Source organism: Homarus americanus, unplaced genomic scaffold (assembly GCF_018991925.1).
Source record: "Homarus americanus isolate GMGI-L3 unplaced genomic scaffold, GMGI_Hamer_2.0 scaffold36970, whole genome shotgun sequence".
In the NCBI taxonomy this organism is placed as follows: domain Eukaryota; kingdom Metazoa; phylum Arthropoda; class Malacostraca; order Decapoda; family Nephropidae; genus Homarus; species Homarus americanus.
In genome coordinates, this window is record NW_024740094.1 from 434,566 (window position 1) to 458,242 (window position 23,677).

The 23,677-nt window shown below is 36.8% G+C and overlaps 1 protein-coding gene across 5 annotated transcripts in view; it reads right to left on the reverse strand.

The window, feature by feature from the left end:
• The window catches only part of LOC121875104, a 50,958-nt gene that overhangs the window by 21,150 nt on the left and 6,131 nt on the right, over positions 1–23,677 (reverse strand). The window contains exons 1-3 of one of the 5 annotated variants that reach the window (XM_042379458.1): positions 12,195–12,251; positions 3,893–3,957; positions 2,009–2,105 (exon numbers count right to left, since the gene is read on the reverse strand). In XM_042379458.1, coding sequence (XP_042235392.1) covers positions 2,009–2,105; positions 3,893–3,957; positions 12,195–12,236 — 204 coding nt within the window. In that variant the 5' untranslated portion in view covers positions 12,237–12,251. Of the gene's footprint in view, positions 1–2,008; positions 2,106–3,892; positions 3,958–9,206; positions 9,379–11,871; positions 11,959–11,978; positions 12,052–12,194; positions 12,252–23,677 lie in introns of those variants that run through there. The other 4 variants (XM_042379459.1, XM_042379461.1, XM_042379457.1 and 1 more) reach the window with 4 other exon arrangements.

Genomic DNA, 23,677 nt, shown 5'->3' on the forward strand with positions numbered 1-23,677 from the left:
CGATGAATTCTCAGAGTTGCTGTTTTCTTAAGAGGTGAGTATTCTGTGTACAGTGGGGTATGCTATAACGAACGGATCCTACTACGAATATTCCTATAACGAACGGTTTTACCTATAAAATTGAGAATGCTATAACGAACGAAACTCCTACAACGAACATTATTTAATTTTTTTTTTCTAATTTATTGTTTTTTTATTACAAATATTAATGATATTCTTTATTTCAGGGGTTTAGATGCATATTTATGCACTTTTTTACAATTTTTACAATTTTATATTATATTTTTCAGTGTAAAGTGGTTGTATTTGGGGGCCTGGAACGGATTAATCCTATAACGAACGAATGCTATAACGAACAAGGTTCTAGAACCAATTAGATTCGTTATAGCATACCCCACTGTACCAGTATCAGTATATTCAGAATGTTCTTTTAATCTAAATATTCTCTTGCCATGACTATAGTAATAATAAATGGAAGAGCGTGATTTAAAAAAAATGCAATTTTTGATTACGTATATTTACATCATGTCGTATGCAAGAATAGCTTGCTTTTTTGGCTCCAATCTAGGGGGTTTTCAAGGCCTGTCTAGCGGGATTTAAATTACATCGATGGCAACACTGTGTATAACTTTCCATCTATTTATTTTATTACTCACTAAGCTCTGTACTGGATTCTCACTCCAATAACTATTAGCATTCAAGATCTGCATTTCTTCAAGGGTTTGCGCAAATATTTATCATTTATAACAAGATCTTATTGAACTAAAATAATGTGTTACATAGCAAGCAGCATTCTTATTGGATGGGAAGATAGCCTGGGTTCTCACTGGCTGATTATTCTCACAAAATGGTAGAGACAACACGACACTTCATACACTCATTAATTGTTAATATACAAAGATTTGCACCTCAGTAACATGTCTTTGTTCAACATACACATTTATTAATGATTTATGCTTATGTTTAGTGATTTGGGCTTGGTTTCATTTAGAAAATGTGTAGAAAGGACATACAGTAGTGGTTATTCTAAACACACAGGCGAGTCAGAATTGTGGTCGAGATGCTAAAATCTCAACAGATATGAAGCCAATAAGTAATGTGGATTGAAATTTTTTTTTACATTTGCTGTAGGTTGTATCCCATTTGTATGAGCATTTACAGTACTTTTAAATCTAAAAGTGACACTGATCACAGGGAGTGATCCAATCTGATATCAGTTGACAGAAAGATACCTGAATTGTTTTCTTAATTCTTATACTGTACAGTATGCAAAATAGAGCAGTATTCAACATTCACTTCAAAGAACATTTTACATGCAGATCAATTAAAGTGAGAATCAAAAGTCCCAAAAACATCTCTAAGTAGATGCAGTATTCTTGCAATTTTATTTCAGCAAACTGAAGAGAATTTGGTGCTTTGACATAGGAAGGGTGTTGTGTAGGGGTGAATACATCACCTGTGTTGTGTAGGGGTGAATACATCACCTGTGTTGTGTAGGGGTGAATACATCACCTGTGTTGTGTTGGGGTGAATACATCACCTGTGTTGTGTAGGGGTGAATACATCACCTGTGTTGTGTAGGGGTGAATACATCACCTGTGTTGTGTTGGGGTGAATACATCACCTGTGTTGTGTAGGGGTGAATACATCACCTGTGTTGTGTAGGGGTGAATACATCACCTGTGTTGTGGGGTGAATACATCACCTGTGTTGTGTTGGGTGAATACATCACCTTGTGTAGGGTGAATGTTGTGTAGGGTGAATACATCACCTGTGTTGTGTTGGGGTGAATACATCATCACCTGTGTTGTGTAGGAGTGAATACATCACCTGTGTTGTGTAGGGGTGAATACATCACCTGTGTTGTGTAGGGGTGAATACATCACCTGTGTTGTGTAGGGGTGAATACATCACCTGTGTTGTGTAGGGGTGAATACATCACCTGTGTTGTGTAGGGGTGAATACATCACCTGTGTTGTGTAGGGGTCAACACAAACGCTTTACTGACCTGAGTACAGAAGACGAACCATCTATCCCCCTGTACTGCCAATATCTTCTGTGGACACTGTTGTACCAACGACAGTAAGAGTTTCAGCCCATTTTCCCTGAGAAACAAATTCACACATACTTTTAGTACACAATCAGCAAGAAATACATTTATTATGAAGTACTGCATCAGTCAACAGACTATGAGGTAGTACCAATATATTAATTGACTGACATGCTCAAATACTTTTTTTAACTACAGTATACCAGTATTGAAGATATAGCCCTATACAGGTACCTAAATGCAGTACTGGGTATACATATCTTTATTTATATTCATTTATATGAATACAATATAGTGATATTTCCATTAGCCAGAACAATTGGTGCAGAGCACTTCCAGGAATGAGATTTCTAGGTAACGAGATAACTCTCTCAAACTCGTAATAAAAATCCACCATTCCCAGAATTTTCCAGGTACAGTACCAGGAAATTTTTCTCGTTATTTTCCAGAAAATGTGCCCCTCGGAAAAATCGTTCGCAAAACAGGAATTCTCCGGAAAATTCCGACTTTGAGAATGATTTTCCGAGAAATTTCAATTCCAGCTATCAGAGATTTCTGGGTTTGAGGGATTCTGGCTAACAGAGATATTACCTGTACTGTATTATTATTACTTTCATATACGGTAGTCTTTGAAATTAATATTGTTCAAATTAAATCTTCGCCACCGATCAAGTCGGCTCGTTAGCCGTGATTTAATTTTTTCCAATATTAATTTTAAAACCTTTGTGAAAACAATAATAATAATAATAATATTTCATTAATATAACTAAATAAAATATTACTACTATACAGCTATTTATTGAATCAGACAATAATACAAGGTAATTTATGAATTCACAACTTCTGGCAGATGTGATGACTCACTAAAAGCTGCTGGGACCTCAACAAACTCACGTAACCTACTTTTAGGGAACTCTCAGTCTTTATTTTGTTAAGTATTTAAAAAGTAAAGCAAACATCCAACATTTTTTGGGGGGGTGTGTTTGGAAACAAAACTTGTAGCCAGAGAAGATAATTTAGCTGTCTCTCACTTGGAAAACATATCTAAATAATGAATATTACTACTAAAGTTTGAACAATTAACTTTACTCTAAAATAATTTAAAGCTTAACTTGACAGTCATCAGTTGCTGTAAGAGAACAACAATAATGAAGTCAAGATAAGCTCTGAAACATTTAGGAATCACATTACTGTACCTGTACTGTATTTTTCTCCAGGTTACAACTGCAAAGTTTAGAAAAAATCTATATAATTAGATCTTTTAATAAAACTAGCAGTTCCTAAATCTTGTTTATTTTACTTGTTTTTTAGTACAGTACTTTAAAATATTCAATGGCAATCACTGTAATTCACAAAAAATGTGTTCTTGAATGAAGCAATACCTCGAACTTTACTACCCAGTTCTGTCTAATACTGTACAGTACACCCGGATAATTCGCGGATGACACCCTGGATGTACCCAAGAATGTCTGCGGGTAGTTTTAAAGTTGCCAGCATTTTTGCAGCCAGGACAGGGAGCCATTCGTTCTAGAGACAGTAATTTCCTTTACCTGTATTGTATATGGGTGTGGGTGTCTACACACACACACATATGTATACTGTATATATAAAATACATACAGGTAAAAGAAATAATTGTCCTAAGGCCAAAAACATAAAGGGAATATACATTTCTTTGTACACAAGTTAAAATGTACCCCCCCCTCCCAGTCAGCAAATGTTATTCACGGATTTGGCAATTCGTGGCCATTTTGAGAACCTAATCCCCACGAATTTGAAGGGCATGCTGTACTACCATACTGTATTTGATAACAACTTTCGAGGTATGATTACTATAACTCACCTGGTTTTTCCATTATTCAGCAAAGTATTGACTTTCTTCACATGGAAATCCAACATGTGTGGAAGCTGAAAAATAAATACTGTATTGTAAACCATATATTAGTCACTGCTTATTAACTAAAGGACATATCTAATACTGTACAACACTAGTAATAAGTCTACAAGTTAGTATCCCCGGTACACTTCTTGGAAAGTATAAATACTGTAGTGAGAATGGCAGTAAATTTCTGAATTTCTTATAATTTGCTGATCAAAAATTCTACATTATGGCTAAGCCTCTCCACACTGCAGCGGTGAGAATTTAAGCAATGAGAAACAAACCTAACTTACTGTATTTTATAGCTTATAAAATGCACTCCAATTTCAGCACTGAATATTTTAGAAAGAACCTTTAGTGTATTTTTTCTCCTGTAACCATAGTTTTCATAAAATGAGGGTTAAATAAAATTCAAAGTGTTCATACTCATTCACTCACCTAACCTAACCTTTACAGGGTGAGGAATTTCCGTGGACTCCAGCCAGCCACCCGCCCTACCTCCCTCACACAGAATTCACTTGACACTCTTAATTTTATTTCTTATTTTATAGTTTTATATTATATTTTCTTTATTTCTAAGTCAAATTAGAACACTGAAATGTTTTTATGTAAATTAACACCGCAGCAATTGGTGCTCGGCCGTGAATTATAAATATCAAGAGGTTCCCCGTGCATTTAAGAACATGAATTTATAATAAGCAAAGTGTAGCGACTCCACAGTATAAACATTGGAGCTATTGCATCATAGTGCACAGCTGTGCATATGCTCAGGATAGCATCTACACAGTCACTACCCACTACATGAGTGCATATAATAAAAAACATTCTAATTACTGTATCACAAAACAATATCTTAATCATGCTTTGTTATTTACTCTATTGTTTCATTACTTACAATAGGCTAAATATTATGTCAGTGCATGGTAATATATCGTACTGTATACAGCCACTACTCGACTTACAACGGGGTGAGGGACCCAAATCCAGGTCGTAAGTCTAATTGGTCGTAAGTCGAAAATGCGAAAACAATACACAGAAAATCTAAAATGGGTCTCTTTTTCTTCTCAGCACCACAAAACTCTCACTTCTAAGCATGCCAGCAATTTTAAAGGGAATTGCAAACGAAAATTTTGTCAGTACAGTGACCCCTCGTTTAACGAACTCAATCCGTTCCAGAAGGTCGTTCGTTAACCGAAACCATTGTTTCAATGGGTTTTTTGGTAATTGGTTCCAGCTCACCGAAAATTTCCTAAATTCAACAAAAATGGTAGAAAAGTTCACTTACTTTGAGGTGTGTATGTAGAAGGCTCCTGGATAATGATGATGATGATGGGAATTAGAATGGTGGTGGAGGAGAAGGAAGAAGAGAAGTCATTGGGGTGGAAGAGAAGTCACCCCATGGCACCATTTCACCCATAAAATTTTAGTTCTCTTGGTGTATTTCAAGATTATTTTCTTTAAATCACCACTGCACTGCATTATACATTGTCAATACGTAAAATATATTTCAAAATGACTAATAATTTGCTTGGAAACACAGAAAAAAAACATTTAGTTAAAGAGTCTCAAGCAAGATGTTACCTCCAGTGAAAACAGAGAGAGACTAACGCCTGTTTGCTGTGTTAAGAGGCTGGATGCCGCGCATTAAACTAGTCACTTTACCTTCAATTATGTTCAATAATTGTTAAAATGACTAAAAAATTTAATATTAAACTTTTAAAATTATTGAATGGTATAAACTTCTTGATATTTACTAAAATAGTAAGGAATTTAAGCCCTAGAACCGATTAATGTATTGGCGGACTGATACTGAAGCTGGTTGCCCGGTCAGTGCAAGCGAAAACATGTTGAGGTCGGTTCGTAAGAAATTCGTTAACCAAATTTTTGTTCGTTAACCGAATTGAAGATCCTTATGGAAGGCAGTTCGTTAACCGAAATTTCGTTAACCGAGGCGTCCGTTAAACGAGGGGTCACTGTACACAGTGCAATCACAAACGTCGGGACTCGAAAATACGTAATTTGACAAAATTTTGGTACGACTTGGGCGGTCGTATGTCCGAGTGGTCGTAAGTTGAGGAGTGGCTGTATAAGAAAATGAGGTAATGACTGAGAACTGCACTTCTACCACAAGTTGTTTCATTTTGTTCACAGTAGTGCTGCATTTTAAAAGACGTGACTTACTAGAACCTCATCTAACCAACCACAGAACCCTACCTAACCTTACCTAACTTCCGGCGTACCTCCAACTCGGCCCATCTCAAATAACTAACTCGGCCCATCTTAAATAACCAACTCGGCCCACCTTGCACGATTCAAACAAGTTGCTAACTAGAGGTTCAGGAATGAGTTTGAGATTTGTTTTATGTCTCTTTTGGTTCACTGAAATACGAGGAGTGTGAATGAGTGAATACCGAGGGTTCAATTGGTATGAAGGAAGAAGTTCATGAATTTATGTTAGTAGAACTTGATCAATGAACCATGATTCACAATCGTAACTTGTGCTTCTCCAGGTTATTTTGAATAGGGTTTGAAATTATTACTTCCAGCAATTTGTTTACAATTGATGTTAAACTGATTGGACAGTCATTAGAGGATAGTGATCTATCTCCCTTCTTGAAAATCTGTATCATATTCGCTATCCTCCAGGATTCTGGTCCTCCACCCGTTTTTAATGACATGTTAAATAAATTTGCTTAGGGCATACTTAGCTTTTCCTTACATTCCTTTAATACTCTGTCAAATATCTCATCGGGACCTGGTGACTTCTTAGGCTTTAGCTTGTCTATTTGCTTAATAACATCGTTATGAGTCACTACTATCTCGCTTACGTAATCTATTTTCTTTACTATCTCTGCCTCGGGTATCAAGTTTAAATATTTGGTGGTGAAAACTATTGAAAAATACCTGTTCAGACTATTGCTCATTTCTCCATCGTTATCAGTTAGCTCGCCGGTATTGGTCCAATCTTGTCTCGTGTTTTAGTCTGATACATTTGAAAGAATCCCTTGGGGGGTTTAACTTTGCCTCCCTTGCTACCTTCAGTTCATTATTCCTCTTTGCTTTTCTTATCTCGGTTTTAACCCTACCGGCCAATACCTTATAATAATCTCGGAGGTAAACTTCACGATTTATTCTCCAACCTATAGCCTTCCTTTGGCCAATAATATTTTTTAAATAATAATTATTTTATCCATTTCGGATCATTGTTATTTGATCCTAGTTTTCTGTATGGTATATTTTGCCTTTGTGCATTAAGTAACTCATTATTTAAATTGTTGTGGAACTCATCAACCTCAGATCTCGTGATCAGGTCACCCTCAACCGTTATATTTTTTGTGAGGGTGTCATTGTCAGGTCTCCAGGTAAAGTGATCTTAATTGTGAACTAATTAGAAAATATAAAATTATAATAAAAGAAAACAGATCACCTCTTCCACACTAGGTAGAAGGCAGCTGTCAAACAGGGAGGTATTACCGCCTGGGAAGATATTGACAGCATAATGTGTTGTCTAATGGTAGACCCTGCTGCCATATGGCATCACGAAAATTGTGACCAAGTCCCAGGTTGCTGATCTGCCTTTCTGCCTCATTTACACACAATTGCAGGGTCTCAATTGTTTCTCTTACTATTGACAACACAACATACATATATTGTTTCTCACTTTTGATCTTTTTTCCATTTTTTTATTTCTTTATTATTATTACAGTATAGTGTTATTATTATTAGAATTATTAATTTATTATTTTATTTTCAATTTTGTAATTTTTATTATAAATTTTATTTACTATGAATTATTACCATAATTAGTATTAGTATTATATTTTCGCCCCCCAGGCCCCGCTGTGGGTCAGTGACCTGTGCCCAGGTGGGCTGATCCCCATAAAAGAAAAAAAAAGAAATAAATATACATTAATAAGATAGAATGAAAAGATAAATAATAACAAATCAATTACCCCCCCCCCCTTACAATCTATGCTACTTTATATCATTGTACTTTTATCATTCATGCAAAAATTGGTAAGCTATTACTTTTATTTTTTTTGTCCGAGTTCATTAACCTAAGTGGTCGGAGTTGGTTAGCCAAGATGGTCCGAGTTGGCAATGGGCTGAATTGGACTGTAACCCTAACTTCCTAGCCAAGGGGTCTGCCATATTAAACAGAATGAACTTATATTTTAATATATGGTACCAATAAAAGCAACTAATTAATTTCTTTGCATACAATGCACACAGACATCATTTTATTGCCATATGATCAGTTTTTCACTGTGTTTTACCCCACAACTTCCCTCACCATCCATGTCCTGCCCAGTCCAAGTGATTTATGATCATATATAAAGAAAAAAAAATTCAAATTCAAAAATACTTAAAATAAAAAGTTATAGCCTCCTTAAAATACTGTACTTAATATAATGATAAGAATATCTCTGATAAATATTAACAAAATCGAACAACTCCTACTGCTGTTCTCAGAAAAAAATGGAAATACTAGTAATTTTGGTACCGGTAAATGCCCCAAAAAATTAATAATAAAAAATGCAAAATACAATACACTGAACCAACTGTATCTTCCAATTTGTTGTCTTTGTTTTTTCGTGCAATATATAGATACGGCAGCCTTATGCAAAAGGTCGATCTAACTTAACAAAAACTGCCATACCTTTAACCCCCACAGTCCATCAATACAGCTGTCGTACCTGCATCAAGTGTGTTGATTTTTCCCTGTGATCTTCCACCAGATTTGGAAACTATCTATCAACACTTTTTCCCCTATCTCCAAAGCCCCGCTCACTTCCTGCATATCTCTGTTTGCTTCCATAACTGTACACGCTCAACAAAAACTTCTCCAACACCTGGGCACGATGGATGTGAGAATGAGCAGAATGGGGCTTGTGATCTCCGAATGGTTTCAGATTCTTCGTTCATTTTTCAGAGTGCATAGTGCTCATGGCATTGGAGAAGATTTGGTGAGTGTACATTAGAGATGGAAATAAAGGTCATATTCTTCTGAATCAGCATGAAAAACTTAAGAAAACTTCTTTTGGGTTATTAATTCCACTTTAGGTCACTAAGGAATCTTAATCAAATATTCTAAAGTTACTGGTTAATATTTGTAACTGCTCCAGAGTATTGCCAAGATAAATGAACCAAGATGCTGTTTGGTCAACAAAAGATCCTTTACCAGATGCCAGCACGCCATCTATCCCCTACAAATGCAGTATAATTAGTTTGTTTAGGTTTATATTGTTTAATGTCAGCCACTACATACGGTTCTTACCTCATTCTGAAACAGCCCTGTGTTCTGAACAGCTTCACTTATCAATTCACTGTTCCTCTTGATATAGTTTTTATCCTGTCGAGAACATATACTGTCATATATCTCCATGTTCCTGGCTCACGTCACACACCGCACCGGCCTCACGTGTCTCAGCTCAGGACCCACCACAACACTGTTTACATCCCCAGTTAATGTTGGATTACATTAAAGATAATTTTAGCTGACTGTGATAATTTACAAAAATAATAGAATAATGACATTATATTACACTTTAATCCTAATAATAATATCGAATTTATCTGCCCACAATTCTTGACAGGTATTACGATACAATTTAATATTTGTACAACATAACCTGTGTACAAAGACTCCTCGGGTTGACTTGGGCAGAGGGATTGGGGGAAGGGATTTTCTGCCTTGTCAGCCGTCACAGACACAGTTACAGAACTTACATTACAATCTATCTATTTATGCCACTAACAGTCAACTAAATGTCAATTTGAAAGTTTAGATTTTATTCTTATTTAAAAGTAGGCATGAGAAAAAATATTGCATTTGTCAAAGTTGTTATTATTGTACACAACATTTCTGGTTTAAAATTTAACTGTTTCAATATCAATATTAGAATGGTTTTAATTTCCATTGAAAATTACATGAGAGTCAAGAAGGATAGGTAGCACCATCCCCAGGAGGTGTAATTATTGATTTGTATTATGGCGCGAGCTGTTTTTAATGCCATCTGTTTGGCCTTGCCTGGATGGCGGATGATCTGGATGACATCATCAACATATGCAATGTATTCACCGTGAATTGGTGGCGGCATGTCTGAAGTGTAGATTGTGTAGAGTTGGGGAGTTACTTCCATTGTGGTACTCCACTATAAAGTCTGAAGCTTGGGCCTATGTGATTGCCTATTATAATGTGTGCTTCTCTATGGTCTAAGAAATTACAAAGAAGAGAGGTGAAGTTGTTAGGGAGTTCTTGATTGGCTATTTTATATTTAAGTCCTGGTGCCAGACCTTATCGAACGCTTTTGCCACATCCCTTAAAACTACGTTGCACTGTTCTTTATTATGCATTGCGTTTGCTATACTTTCGTATACCTGTATAAGGGCTATGACTGTGTTTGTTCCTGTGTTTCCTAAATCCACATTGTCTAGGGTTGTACTGCCAATCACTTCTCGACTAGTATTTGGTGTCAGAAAGTCACAAAAAATTGGTAAACTTAATTTAATATGAGTTAATAGATCGCGTGCATGTACCTAACCTACGTGCATCATATATAAATTGTTGTCAATATGTAAAAAGTCATGTATTGTCAGTTAATAACTGTTTTAAAGTATTTTAAGTTTTATTACCTTAAATGTGACTTTTTTCCTGTGACTTTTTTCCTAGCCAAAACTGACTTTTTTTCTGTGACTTTTCCTGTGACTTTATTACCGTTCACCGGTACAGGTACCGTCTTTGTATATTGCATGTCAGTAACTTCTTTGTATATTAAATATTTGTAGTGTATTATAGACATACACTCACCAAAAGTCCCTTATTATTTATTGTGAGGGTGAAACCGAACCTCTGACGTCAGAACTGTATCAATCGACTAGACATTTCCTGAACGTCACACGGGAATAGGATGCGGTCTTCACAACGAGTGTGGAGAAATTCTTACTGGAGAAACTCCCACCAGTTTGTTTCCTTTAAATAATAAAACCTTGAAGTTGGGTTTGCTTTAGGTAAAGTAGGCTATACTATGTAAAATTGGGCTAGATTTAGTAAGGCTTCATTTACTTTACTTTTATCCTCTTCACCACTGATCGGCTCTTTTTGTTAGGTTAGGTTACGATTGTTCAGGTATTGATTATAATAACAATTACTTTAGCCTATATAAATTAATGGTTCACCTGGAGATTAGCCACCATATTATATTTTATCTGAAAATTAAGGCTAACCTAACATAACCCCCTCAGATAGTGTTAGGGTGGTTAATCTTAGGGTGAAATAAATTAAGGTCTATATATTCTATAGACCTTGAAGTAAACATCTGTGTCTAATCTTTGGACGATCCAAATTTATTTAAAACACAAAGAAAAACAGAAACGAACAAATAAAAAAAATCGTTGTGGGGTACTACGGTATTGGTTTGGCTCAGTTACTTTTGTTTAAATTAGGTTTGATTAAGTTGGGTATTTGAAACTTTTTAGCGTACAACCTTGGATTCGGATTCACACAGATATATTTATTTACCATAGAATTTCAATATAATTTCTGTCATTTTGAAGCGTTGATTAAGATATGGATTTAGTCAACTGGTAAGTGCGCTCGTACTTCTCCAATTACAATGAAAATTTGGCATGTGAACCTTGATAATTCGAGCCCTAGGCAGGGTTCTCAAGTTCCCCGTAACTGGGGATATACCGACGGCTGACTTAAGTTACAGCACACTCCAAATTGGCATCAGAATTACTCTAAGACCACCTTATCTAGGTATTATTACTTGTCATCACTGATAGTACAGTATACAGATATCTCTTCAGTACCATCTTTACTCAAGTTCACACTGGTTCAGCCGGTGCATAGGCAGTTCAAGTAAACAACACTGAATAACGCAATGACCACAGGGATAAATCAAGAAAGCTGTTATAAACTTAACGCATTCGGTACATACCCTGACCTCGATCTCCTTTCTCCCTTCCACAAAACGATGATGCTGACAGCATCGATATAATCTATACTCTCACATGACGGGACAAGAAACACCAGTTGCACATTTACCTAGCAGAAAGAACAATGACGTTTAAAAACAAGGCTCTGTAGTCCGATAGGTGACGGGCAAGTCTGAGCTAACCTCAACAAAGCCAATAAAATCTAAATTAACCAAATCGAATTTAACTAAGTAAAAATGGTTTCAACTAAAACAAAAAATACACCCAAACACGTCATCAAAATTCTACCGAAATTCAATGACCCTTCATAAACAAGTTCACTTACCACTAGATATGGGACAAAATTCGAAACGGTCAAAGCATGCATTCGTGTATGACTGTATCATTTATTTCTTCAAGTACACATGTGCACGTATCGTCCCGATACGTGCACGACCTTCGGTAACAAAATGAACTCTAACGTAAATACATATCTGTTTATTGTCTGAAACATGTCATGACTGTCCTTGATAGCCGTGTAACACTTAAGAGAGCAAACACAGTCTTTCAAATGGAAATAAGCAGATAACTTGTAAATGTTATAGTATGCTAACAAAGGGTACGAACACACTAGCCTCACACCGACCCCCTACCAATTCTAATCTGTGTGTGTGTGTGTGCGTGCACCGTTGGCTGCTGGGCGGGGTGTGTGTGTTGCACCATGTAGTTACGCTAACGTCACTAAATTGTTTTTTCTTCTGATATTTTCTGTGTTCTGATATATGGGTTTGGCATATAAGTTGAGAAGCAAGTAAAGTAAGCACAATGAAACACGACAATGCGACATTAACGAGATCCGGACAAAAGCCCCCCAGTTAAAGTGTTTGGTTAGGTTACGTTAGGTTTATTTCACCAAAAGATTAACCACCCGAACACTAACCTTACCTAACTCCTCGAGTAGCGTTTAGGGTGGTTAATTTTCAGCTGATCCGTAGAAGCCTTCATCCCGAATTTACCTCAGTAATCGAATTAACATACTTAAAAAAATAGTACAATACAACCATCTGAATGTGTTGATCCCTTTTCATCATACAATTATAATTATGTTACACGTTCATCTTAACACGTCCAAGACATGCTTATTACATGTCCCGTACCTCTAGCCTGGGGTGGCACTATTTCACGTTAAACACCTGAACCGGTCGAGACATGTCAGGTACCTGTTGATGCTAGGGCCAGTATGATTCAGGTAAATGAACTGTGCCTGATGGATCAATTAATTATTGATCGATCCGCCCAACAACGCTAACTCTTAGTTTGTTCTACCTCAGATAAATGTACTGGTTGTGAAATGTCCTTCATTGACTTCAAAATGGCTTCAATATGCCCATGATATTGGTCAGATTAAAAAAAATCAGGCTTACAACGCACCCCCCACCCCCCCCACCCCCCAAAAAAAAATCCAGCTGGGTGGGCTCGCTACGCTCGCCATGTTCTCCCACCCGTAACTTCTTGGACCTCTCCTTTTGATATTCCTGGATCCACCCCTGCTCAGTCATATCAATATTGTGAACATTATCCACTCACTCTGTTTCTGTATTTTTCTAACAAAAATAAACTGTATCAATATCAATATCATTGGTAATGTCATTGTATGACGCGGTTCGCCATCAGAACATACGTTTTGAGCATATTTCCCCACCAATCAAAATTTAACATCCTGCCGAGATGTACAATGACATCATCAAGGAAGGTTATGATTGGTGGATGGTGTCAGCGCCACACCCTTATTGCGCACTGACGGCTTGCGCAGCCAGGAGAACGGTATAAAGGTTCGGGAGGCGTGCCGCGCACTTCATACTTAGCTGAGTAACTCGCACGCAAAGTTGTGCTCATCTTTGTGTGTTCTACGTACCTTGTATTCCATACTTATAGTATTAAGAAACTCTTGGAAAATACCCGTCTGCAGCTGTGTTTGTGAGATTTCAATGGAGTATTCGGCTATTGATTTAATAAATAAAATGGCACCTCAAGACGCAAGTGACGATTTGTTGAACCTGGACTTCTTGGAGAGGAGTATGAGCGAGCTGGTGGACTACATCAACATTGAGGGCAATGAAGTTATGTCTGACCTTCCAAGTGATCCTGCCGACATTGTGAACTGTACATCAGTGAACTACAATTGCAACACGGACGTTTTGAACATGTCGACACCAGAAGTAGTGACAACGATGAATGCAACAGAGGCGATATCTTTCTCAATGATGCGCAGTGATGATATGTTTAGTGATGGTGGTGATTTATTAGACTGGACCCCCTTAACTGACGTCTCATATGCCAACCCCGTAGAAACTTCTCCTGAAGTGTTATCGGTACCCAACCCCTCCATTGCTGAATTTTCTGAAATCAGTACTCAGCACTTGACAGAAATGTCACCTGTTCAAGAAGTTCTTAACACCGAGGACGAAGAGCTTATGACAACTGTCTCTACTAAAGAAATTTTGCAATTAGAACCACCCAAGAAACGTGGAAGAAAACGAAAGCCAAGGGACGAGTCGGCGCCCCCCAGCCGTAGGCGAAAGCAAAAGAAGCAGAAGGTGTATGAGATTGACACACCATTTGCAGATCAAGAGCAAGAGAGAAAGCGCAAGAATGCCCAGAATGCAAAGAAGCACCGAGACCTTCAGAAACAGATACGAGATGAGTTGGCGAAGGAGCTGCAACAAGTTAAAACGGAGAGGGACAACTTGAGACTGGAGGTGGAAGACATGCGACGCCGGGAGGAGAACTTGATGCGGCAGCTGCAGATATTCCAGCAGCAGAATAACAACATCCTGTATCCAGTTATGTTGGTCACTGAATGAATTTCTTATGGAAAAAAGGGAGTCCAAACTTCAGTTACAATCCCACTAACCCAAGGGATGAGCTGACCGGATCTTGATGCAGCAGAAGTTGCCCTATATCCTGATATCGTTCAGTGATGCCCCGCGCTACACATCGTTGCCTTTGATGAACAATTGGAGCAACAGTAGGATACGGCATCCGGTCATGGTCGTGTAGGAAGAATACTCAACGCCACGCACCGCTGCCCTCTACAAAAAAAAAAAAAATCACTCCTTATCCCACATGCAAGCACGAGGGGTATTGTTTCCCCAACTGCTATCTTAACACCAACAAAGACATGGGCATAAAGGGCACTGAGCGCCCTGAGTGCCCCCCCCACACTACAACACAGTACCAGTTGTTTAAGTGTCAACTGTGTACGACGTACTCGATACACTTACACTTTTTTCACCTGTGATATTGTTGTATTTAGTACCTGATTTTAATTATATAGCTGTGATATTTCAATTTAGTACCTGAAATAATTTTATGGCTGTGATATTTATAATGCATAAAATATATTTTTAATAATAGTTAATGTGTGACAAGTCTAGTAGATATTAATATTGTAGTGTACAGTAATGACGTAACATTATTGGAGCACCAGTGTTGAGAAGTTACTTCAATTAGTTCTTTCAAGATATTACGTCTGATGTTTCTTTGCAGCTGTTGAATTGTTAAGTTAAGCTGATCCTTTATTTTCTTTGTTGCAGCTAAGGTTGGTGCCTGTTCTCGTGGAAGATGTGCCTGGTGGTATTCCGACGGAGCTACTCATTCTCGTACTGTACATAGTGGGGAATATTGGCAGTGTTGGTCCCTTACTTCTACAGAATCTCATCCCTGTCCATTCTGGAGGATATTGTACTCCCAGTGATACCAGAGTCGCCATCCTTTCCAAGAACCTTCTTTTCTGTAGGATCCCACCCTTGCTCAACCAGTCACCTCAGCCCCTCGAAGACCAGCAAGGCACAATATACATGTACTGTATAATATTTTAAATTTTATTGAGTTAGAAGTAAAATGGCTCAGTCGCATATTTTTTAACTGATGGTCTTTGGCAAACTTTACATATGATGTATATATTGAAAATTTATTCGGTAGGCAAGAAAGGATAATTTTATATTTCTTGTGAAGTAATCTACATAAACCAGCCATCTTGACTGAAGCAACTTATGGATTTTTGTTTATAGGAGGTTCAGTAGGTGCTTGTGGCCTGGCTCGGAAGTGGTTTTCGCACATAATTTTGTTCGCTAATCCGAATTTGCTTTATGTATACTAAAACGCCTCGCCAATGAAGTAGTCTGAAAAATGGCAAGAATAATTGGGTTAGATAAGCCGATGAATATTTTTAAATATGGGTAGGAGTAATTTAATAGGGGAGCAAATAAGGAATTCATTCATATGAAATAACACTGGGGATATTAAATATGGTTTGATGAATTAGTGCATTTTAGAATTATATACCGGCATTTCAACTTTGCTGACGAATCATTTGATGTGCCGATCTTGTCAGATTTCTCAATTATACCAAATTTTATGTAACTTTAAATTTGTGCAATAACTCGATACAAAGTTAATCGGTATTTTTACTTTATTTTTTAATTAATTAGTTAATATAGGGGATTGTCCATGCTCATATAGTGAAAATTTTAATTTTAGAAATTTGTTCGATATAGTTTCATAATGTACTTGGAAATTTCTAGTCCCAGTGAGAACCTTAACTGTGATCATTAACTCAAAGTAATGTATATTTCAGGCCTTCTACTTCTTATATAATAGTCTTGGTGAGAACCGGAACTGATAAATAGTACAAAGTGACATTTTAGGCTATATAATCGACAATCAATACAATAATTTTCTAGTCTTAACTGTGATACTTAATTCCAAATAATATATATTTCAGGCTTTATACTTTTCATATACTAATAGTCTTAAGTTAAAACCGCAACTGATAAATAGTACAAAGTGACAGACTTAAGGCTCTATAATCGACAATCTATACATTAATTTTCTAGTCTTAACTGATAATTATATATATATATATATATATATATATATATATATATATATATATATATATATATATATATATATATATATATATATATATATATATATATATATATTTTTTTGAAGCTTTAATTTCTAGTCTTAATGGGAACCTTAACTGATAATTAGTACAAATTAACCTATGTATGAGGCTTTAAGCAGGTGCTTAATAATTCCTAGTCATATTGAGAACATTGGGTGATAACTAGTGGAAAGTATTGTATGTATGTCTTTACAATCTAACAACTGGAAGGGGGCAAAACATTTGCGATTTACTCTTGCCTTTTGAGTTAAAAATAATGCTTTGTTGAATACTAAATTTGGAAGCACTAGAAGATACTTGGTAATCCTACTGAGAATTCAAAGTAATATATTAAGATTTTAATCCTATGACTTTATATACAAACATTTGTAGTTCACCTTTACTGAATCCACTTGTACAAAGTAGCACGTCCTAAATTCTCTGGCTAAGTACAAAAAGGGTCGATGTTAAAAAATGCCACTTTAGAGGGGGGGGGGGGGCTATTGCACTCTGCCCGAGAGTTAATGTATGTCTAGTAAAAAAAAATATGGATAGAATTGTGATTGTCTTTACTAATAACTTTTACAAACAAGGTCGTGCATTTGAGATTCTAGTTGTTCCAAGCCCTGTACAGTACTGTACAAAGTACACACTTGTTTAGAACGTAAACCTCCAGTGCTCTTTATAACCCTTAGTTATAAGCTTTAATTGTGACACGAGTACAAAGTTGCATTTATAGTTGAACCGAGAGTTGTGATACCTAGTACAAGGTAACATTTATGATTGATCTCTTGACTACTGGTTCAATCTGTTTGTGGTGATACCAGGGCTAGTGATAATTGGTGTAAGGTAACGTTGTGATGATTTGTTTTGCAGACTTTTAATGTACTGTACTGTATATTCATCCTTGTTATCTGTATGTCAAAGCTACAGCTATTTATGGTCCATTCCTTTATTGTCAGAATGTACACAGTTACATAGGATGTACACATACTATACCATTTACCCATTTACATAGGACACACACACAGTTACATAGGATGTACACCCACTAAAAATTACTCGGCACCTGTGTCATATTGTATCACGCAGTAAGGGTGCCGAATAATTTTTTATTGGGTGTACAACTTCTTGACACACATGGGGATAGCGCCTCTGGCTGGTCTGTATTGTACACCCACTAAAAAATTATTCGGCACCCTTACGGCGTGATACAATATGACACAGGTGCCGAGTAATTTTTTAGTGGGTGTACACACCACAGTTAAATAGGAAGTACACACACCACAATTACATAGGATGTACACATACTGTACTAGTTACAAAGGATGTGCACACCACATAGTTACAAAGCTTGCAGGCTCATTCCATAGAACTCTCGACATGTATATCACACTCACTCCTGATTTGTATACTGAAGGTACTTGGAAATGCGTCCCTAAACATTTGTACATCATATACTGTATTGGACTACTTGACCATAACAGGCTTAAGCCCAGTTTCGTGGCACGGGGTAGAAGCTAGGTGGCTTTTGTGCATAAATTACCCATGGTGATATGTCAGATTTGTTGTTAAAACTCTTAATGGTGTCGTTGACTTGTTGATATTTGTTTCTAATGATGATACTTGTTACATTATTTAGGTGTTGACCAGTTCATAATTCCTTTCTGTGACAATCTTGTCTTATTTACACCACTCTTGCTTTAGGATCTTGTCTACGTGTTCATACTTCACATCTATCTTGTTGGCGTGTTTATACTTCACTTCTTTCTTGTGATCTTTTCGACTTGTTCATACTTCACATCTTTCTTGTGATCTTGTCGACTTGTTTATACTTCACTTCTTTCTTGTCGACGTGTCCATGCTTAACTGCTTTCTCTAAGTCTGGACAATTTACTCTTGCATACTGTGCTGTACTTAATTACTTTTTTGTGCCGATTATACTACTTTACTATTGTTATGGTCTTGTTAATGTTTTCATATTTTCTTCTCTTAACACTTTACTTGACTGACGGCTTTTTTCATCACTACTTTCTATCTAAGCACCATAACTGTCAATGTTTTTATTTATGATGTATTTGTATATTCTATATATTTTTATATACAGTATTACAAATAAATCTCAATTTAATTTAGTTTTTATTTTATTATCATATATACTATAATGTTAGGATTAATAAAGATGTTACTTTTCCTTATACCACTACAGTAATTTAATGGTTTTGATAAAAGGAGGATGGAGTCATGTCAGTGAGATTTTGCTTGTACTGTACTACAGTATTGGCTTAACTGTTTAGTAAGTTACAATAACATTGTAGTCCAGATTGTAATTTTGAAATGGAGCTTTTGTTATTTGAAGACGATTAAGTATAGAACATTGTTATATTTTGTTAGGACACATAAATAACCTGATACAGTGGTAATATGAAAATGGCAACACAGGTTGTATAGGGATGTCATAAAGGCACTGGATAATCTCTTGCCATTTTGTACCGTTTTCGGAACCTGTGTAGCTGCACCGAATATTTAGCCAAGGTTATCATCCAGGGGGTCCTGATCCCATTTTCATCAGAAAATTCCTATACTTTAATGCAGTATTGTACACAGGCGTTTTTGTATAGTAAAAAGTAATTAATATCGACCTCAGAATATCTCTTAATATCAAGTGCACCTAGCTTCAAAATGCCCATGATATTGATCAGATTTAAAAAAAAAATAAAATCTGGGGGCATACAGTCCCCCGCCCCAAACCTAGCTGGGTGGACTCGCCATGTCCCCCCCCCCCTTGATATTCATGGATCTGCCCTGGGTCGTCCATGTTTGTTTAAATTTTAACTCCACGTCTGAGCGGATTATCTACGGGACCACTGTTTTCATCACGTCATCGATTGCTAAATGAAGTGTGAGTCGGACTTAAGACTTCGTTACCTAAATCAGTGGCTGTTATAATAATAGGACATTGCAATATCAATAATCTAACACGTGGTTAATAATTATTATTGGACATTGTCTGGTATTAATAGGATAAATGTCATGGTACTACAAGTGATCCTCTGGGAGTGTTAGGATCAAGTAAAGTACAGTATGGTATCAGGGCTATGTTATATTGGCGATAGCTTCCCTGGGTTAGGTGTATTAGTAGTAGAGCTTCTAAGTCTGGTATTAATAGGATTACATCCCACTTGAAAGCTTGTCTGTTTGCTAATGGATGTAACGTAACCCAATCTAATCATTTAGCTTAAGATGGTAAAATCGCTTAAAACAGACGATCGTCTAAGTATGAATCGTTCAAGTGCGATGACACCTTTAGAAGTAATAGGCTGTCGGTAGTAATAGTCTGTGGTGGTAGTAGTAGTAATTGGTTGGTATTAGTAGTAATAGGCTGTGATAGTTGTAATAGTCAGTGGTAGTTATAGTAAAGTCTATGTGGTATAGGCTGTATGGTAATTATATTAATAGGCTGTGTATTAGAAATAGGTTGTGTGGTAATTATAGTAATAGTCTGTGTGGTAGTTATAGTAGTAGTCTATGGTACTAGAAATAAACTGTGTTAGTAGTAATTGGTAGTAGCGGTTATGTTATTAGGAAAGGTTAGTATTAGGACGTGTAGACTTGGTAGCAGAGCTAGGCTAGTGTAGTAATTGCAAGCCTACTCTAATTAAGTTAGTAATAGGTATGGGAGCGGCAAAGGGTAAGCTGGATGTAATAGTAATAGGACTCTCTTAAATGTCACCACTAGACTGAATATAGTCTTAAGATTACTATCCATGATAGCTCAGGTACTAGCACTCACTAGGCAAGATGTGGTTTGAGACAGCGCTAGCTAGCCAGGTGTTCCAACGATTTAAAGAAACTTTCAGGTCAGTAACAGCCAACAGGTCATTGTTAGCTAAACATGTTACACTGAATACATAACAGCCTCTTGCATAAATTTGACTAATATATACTATGTAATTAGGATATATACGAACTGTGGAGGAAGTGTTCATGAACGCCTGAGATGAAATTTGTTAACTGTAACTTCCAACGGTATAGTTTGACTGATATATAGACAGATGGGGCCCGGACAAAAGCCCCTCAGTGAAAGTGCAAAATAGGACAGAAGCCCCATGTTTTTATGTTAAAGAGAGGGTCATTAGAAATATAAAAAATATATAGATTTAAATATGAAATTACAACTTAAATAATTAGAATATTATAACTTTCAATTTTGATATAGAACATTATTAAATAAATAGAAAAGAAAAAAAAGACGACATATTTTACCTTCATGTTCATTCTGTATTTACTGAGGTGACCCTAGGGCCCAGTGAGGTCACTGAATGTCAGGGGAGTAATTACCCCAGTAGACAAACCGTACATCATGCAGATTTAATAAACATTCCTTGTATACTTCTATATAGCAGAATTCCCGAAGGTTAGGTTAAATAAGTGTTCGTAAACTGTAAAAAAATTAAATAATTATTTAATTTTTTTTTATTATTTCTCTGGGGGACTTTTGTCCTACACTCATAGACAGATACCCTGTATAAACCGCGATAAAGCTTACATCGGTCCAGCAAGCTTAAGCTATGTTAACAATCCGTTGAGAATACTATGACAAATTAATAGGAAATTGATTCAGTTAAGGATAACCGAAAGGCTTATTCTTTGAATTTACGTCACTAAGTCATTCGCCAGTTCTGATATATTCGTGTATTATAAAGCTGCAATATTAGGAAAATATGATGCAACACCTCGCCTGGATTGCGTGTATGTGTGTCCGACGTATCGTTACTTACTACACAGTATGTTTCACCATGTTATGTACAGGCCAACTTGTACTAGAGTACCTTGCTTATTTCAGTTAAAAACAACATTTGGTTTCTTGCGAGTATAAAATAATGGGATAGCATCACAAAGCAAGTTTAAGATACATATATCAATGTGAAGAAATAAATACACGAGCTATGTTCTCATGGCAGTAGTGAATCGTCCCGCTGACGTCACGCGGCTGCCAGTCGCCACATATACGTATTTTGCTATTTAGATAGGCAGTAAACCCTGGGAGAGAATTCCCGTGCTTGTATAGATCCGGGTCATCGTCTTATTTCAAAAGGGGCAATCCCCGTAATCTAGTATTCGCAAAAAAAAAAAAAAAGGAAAACCCGGGGAAAACTCACTTGGGAATCGAAGCTGGTCACAATGGTGAGAGGCAAGCGGACTTCCCAGTACGAAACGACCCTACTTATATTTTAATGATTACCTTACGTTACTTTGCATAGCAGAGGTAAAAGTTGAAAAGTTTTTAAATATATTTCTTTTAATATCTAAGTTAGGGCATCAACTTTTATTAATTTGATACAAATGGAAATTACAGAGCACCTAAATATACTGTGAACGTTTCTTGATATTTACAATAACAATCTGTAAACAGTATTGAACCTCTGGCCAGTCTGACCTGGAGGGCATAATTAAGTAATTGGATCACTCACCACTTTGCTGGACCCACGAAAACGAGGATCTGGATTTCTGGTACCCTCCTCCAGTCGCAAATTTTAATTAAATATACTGCTCACCTAAATCTATACCAGTACTTATATTTATGACTTTTATATCCGAATCGGCCGTTAGGGACGCATAAGGAATGGTAGTTACAAGACTAGCGCGGTCATCTTAAAACTATAACTTGCGCTTGTGAGACCTCACTTGGATTGCGCAATTCAATTCTGGTCACCGTACTATAGAATGGATATGAATCCCTAGAACGAATTCAGAGTAGAATGTCAAGACTAATCCCTGGCATTGGAAACCTTGAGTACAGAGACAGGTTAAAGCATCTTAATTTGCTCTCCCTCGAGAGACGTGGAGTGAGGGGGCGATATGATAGATGTGTAGAAATGGAAGTGATGGTTAAACAAAGGTGGCATTAGAAAGGTACTCAAACTATCCCAACAGGAGCGAACTCGTAACAATGGTTTTAAATTAGACAAATTTAGATTTAGGCGCGAAATAGGTAAACATTGGTTTGGAAATAGAGTAGTGGATGAGTGGAACAAGTTACCAAATAGCATCATTAACTCGAACGCGCTGGATAGCTTCAAACAGGTTGGATGGATATATGAGCGATGGGGCCCGGACAAAAGCCCCCTAGGACAAAGCCCCTCAGTAAAAGTGCAAAATAGGACAGAAGCCCCATGTTTTTATGTTAAAGAGAGGGTAATTAGAAATATTAAAAATATATAGATTTAAATATGAAATTATTGTTCATTCTGTATTTCCTGAGGTGACCCTAGGGCCCAGTGAGGTCACTGAATGTCAGGGGAGTAATTACCCTAGTAGACAAAACATACGTCATTGCAGACTTAACATAAGAACATAAGAATGGAGGAAACTGCAGCGGGCCTATTGGCCCATACTGGGCAGTTCCGTTTACACCCAACCCCTATTGCTCATATGAGCATCCAACCTATGTTTGAAGCAATTCAGCGAATTCGAGTTAATGATGATATTTGGTAACTTGTTCCATTCATCAACTACTCTGTTTCCAAACCAGTGTTTACCTATTTCACGCCTAAATCTAAATTTGTCTAATTTAAAACCATTGTTACGAGTTCGCTCCTGGTTGATAATTTGAGTACCTTTGTAATGTCCCCTTTGTTTAGCCCTGCCTTCCACTTATACACCTCTATCAGGTCGCCCCTCGCTCTACGTCTCTCGAGGGAGTGCAAATTAAGATGCCTTAACCTGTCTCTATACTCAAGGTTCCTAATGCCCAGGATTAGTCTTGTCATTCTCCTCTGAATTCTTTTCAAGGATTCTATATCCATCCTGTAATACGGTGACCAGAACTGAACTGCGTAATCCAGGTGTGGTCTCACAAGAGCAAAATACGG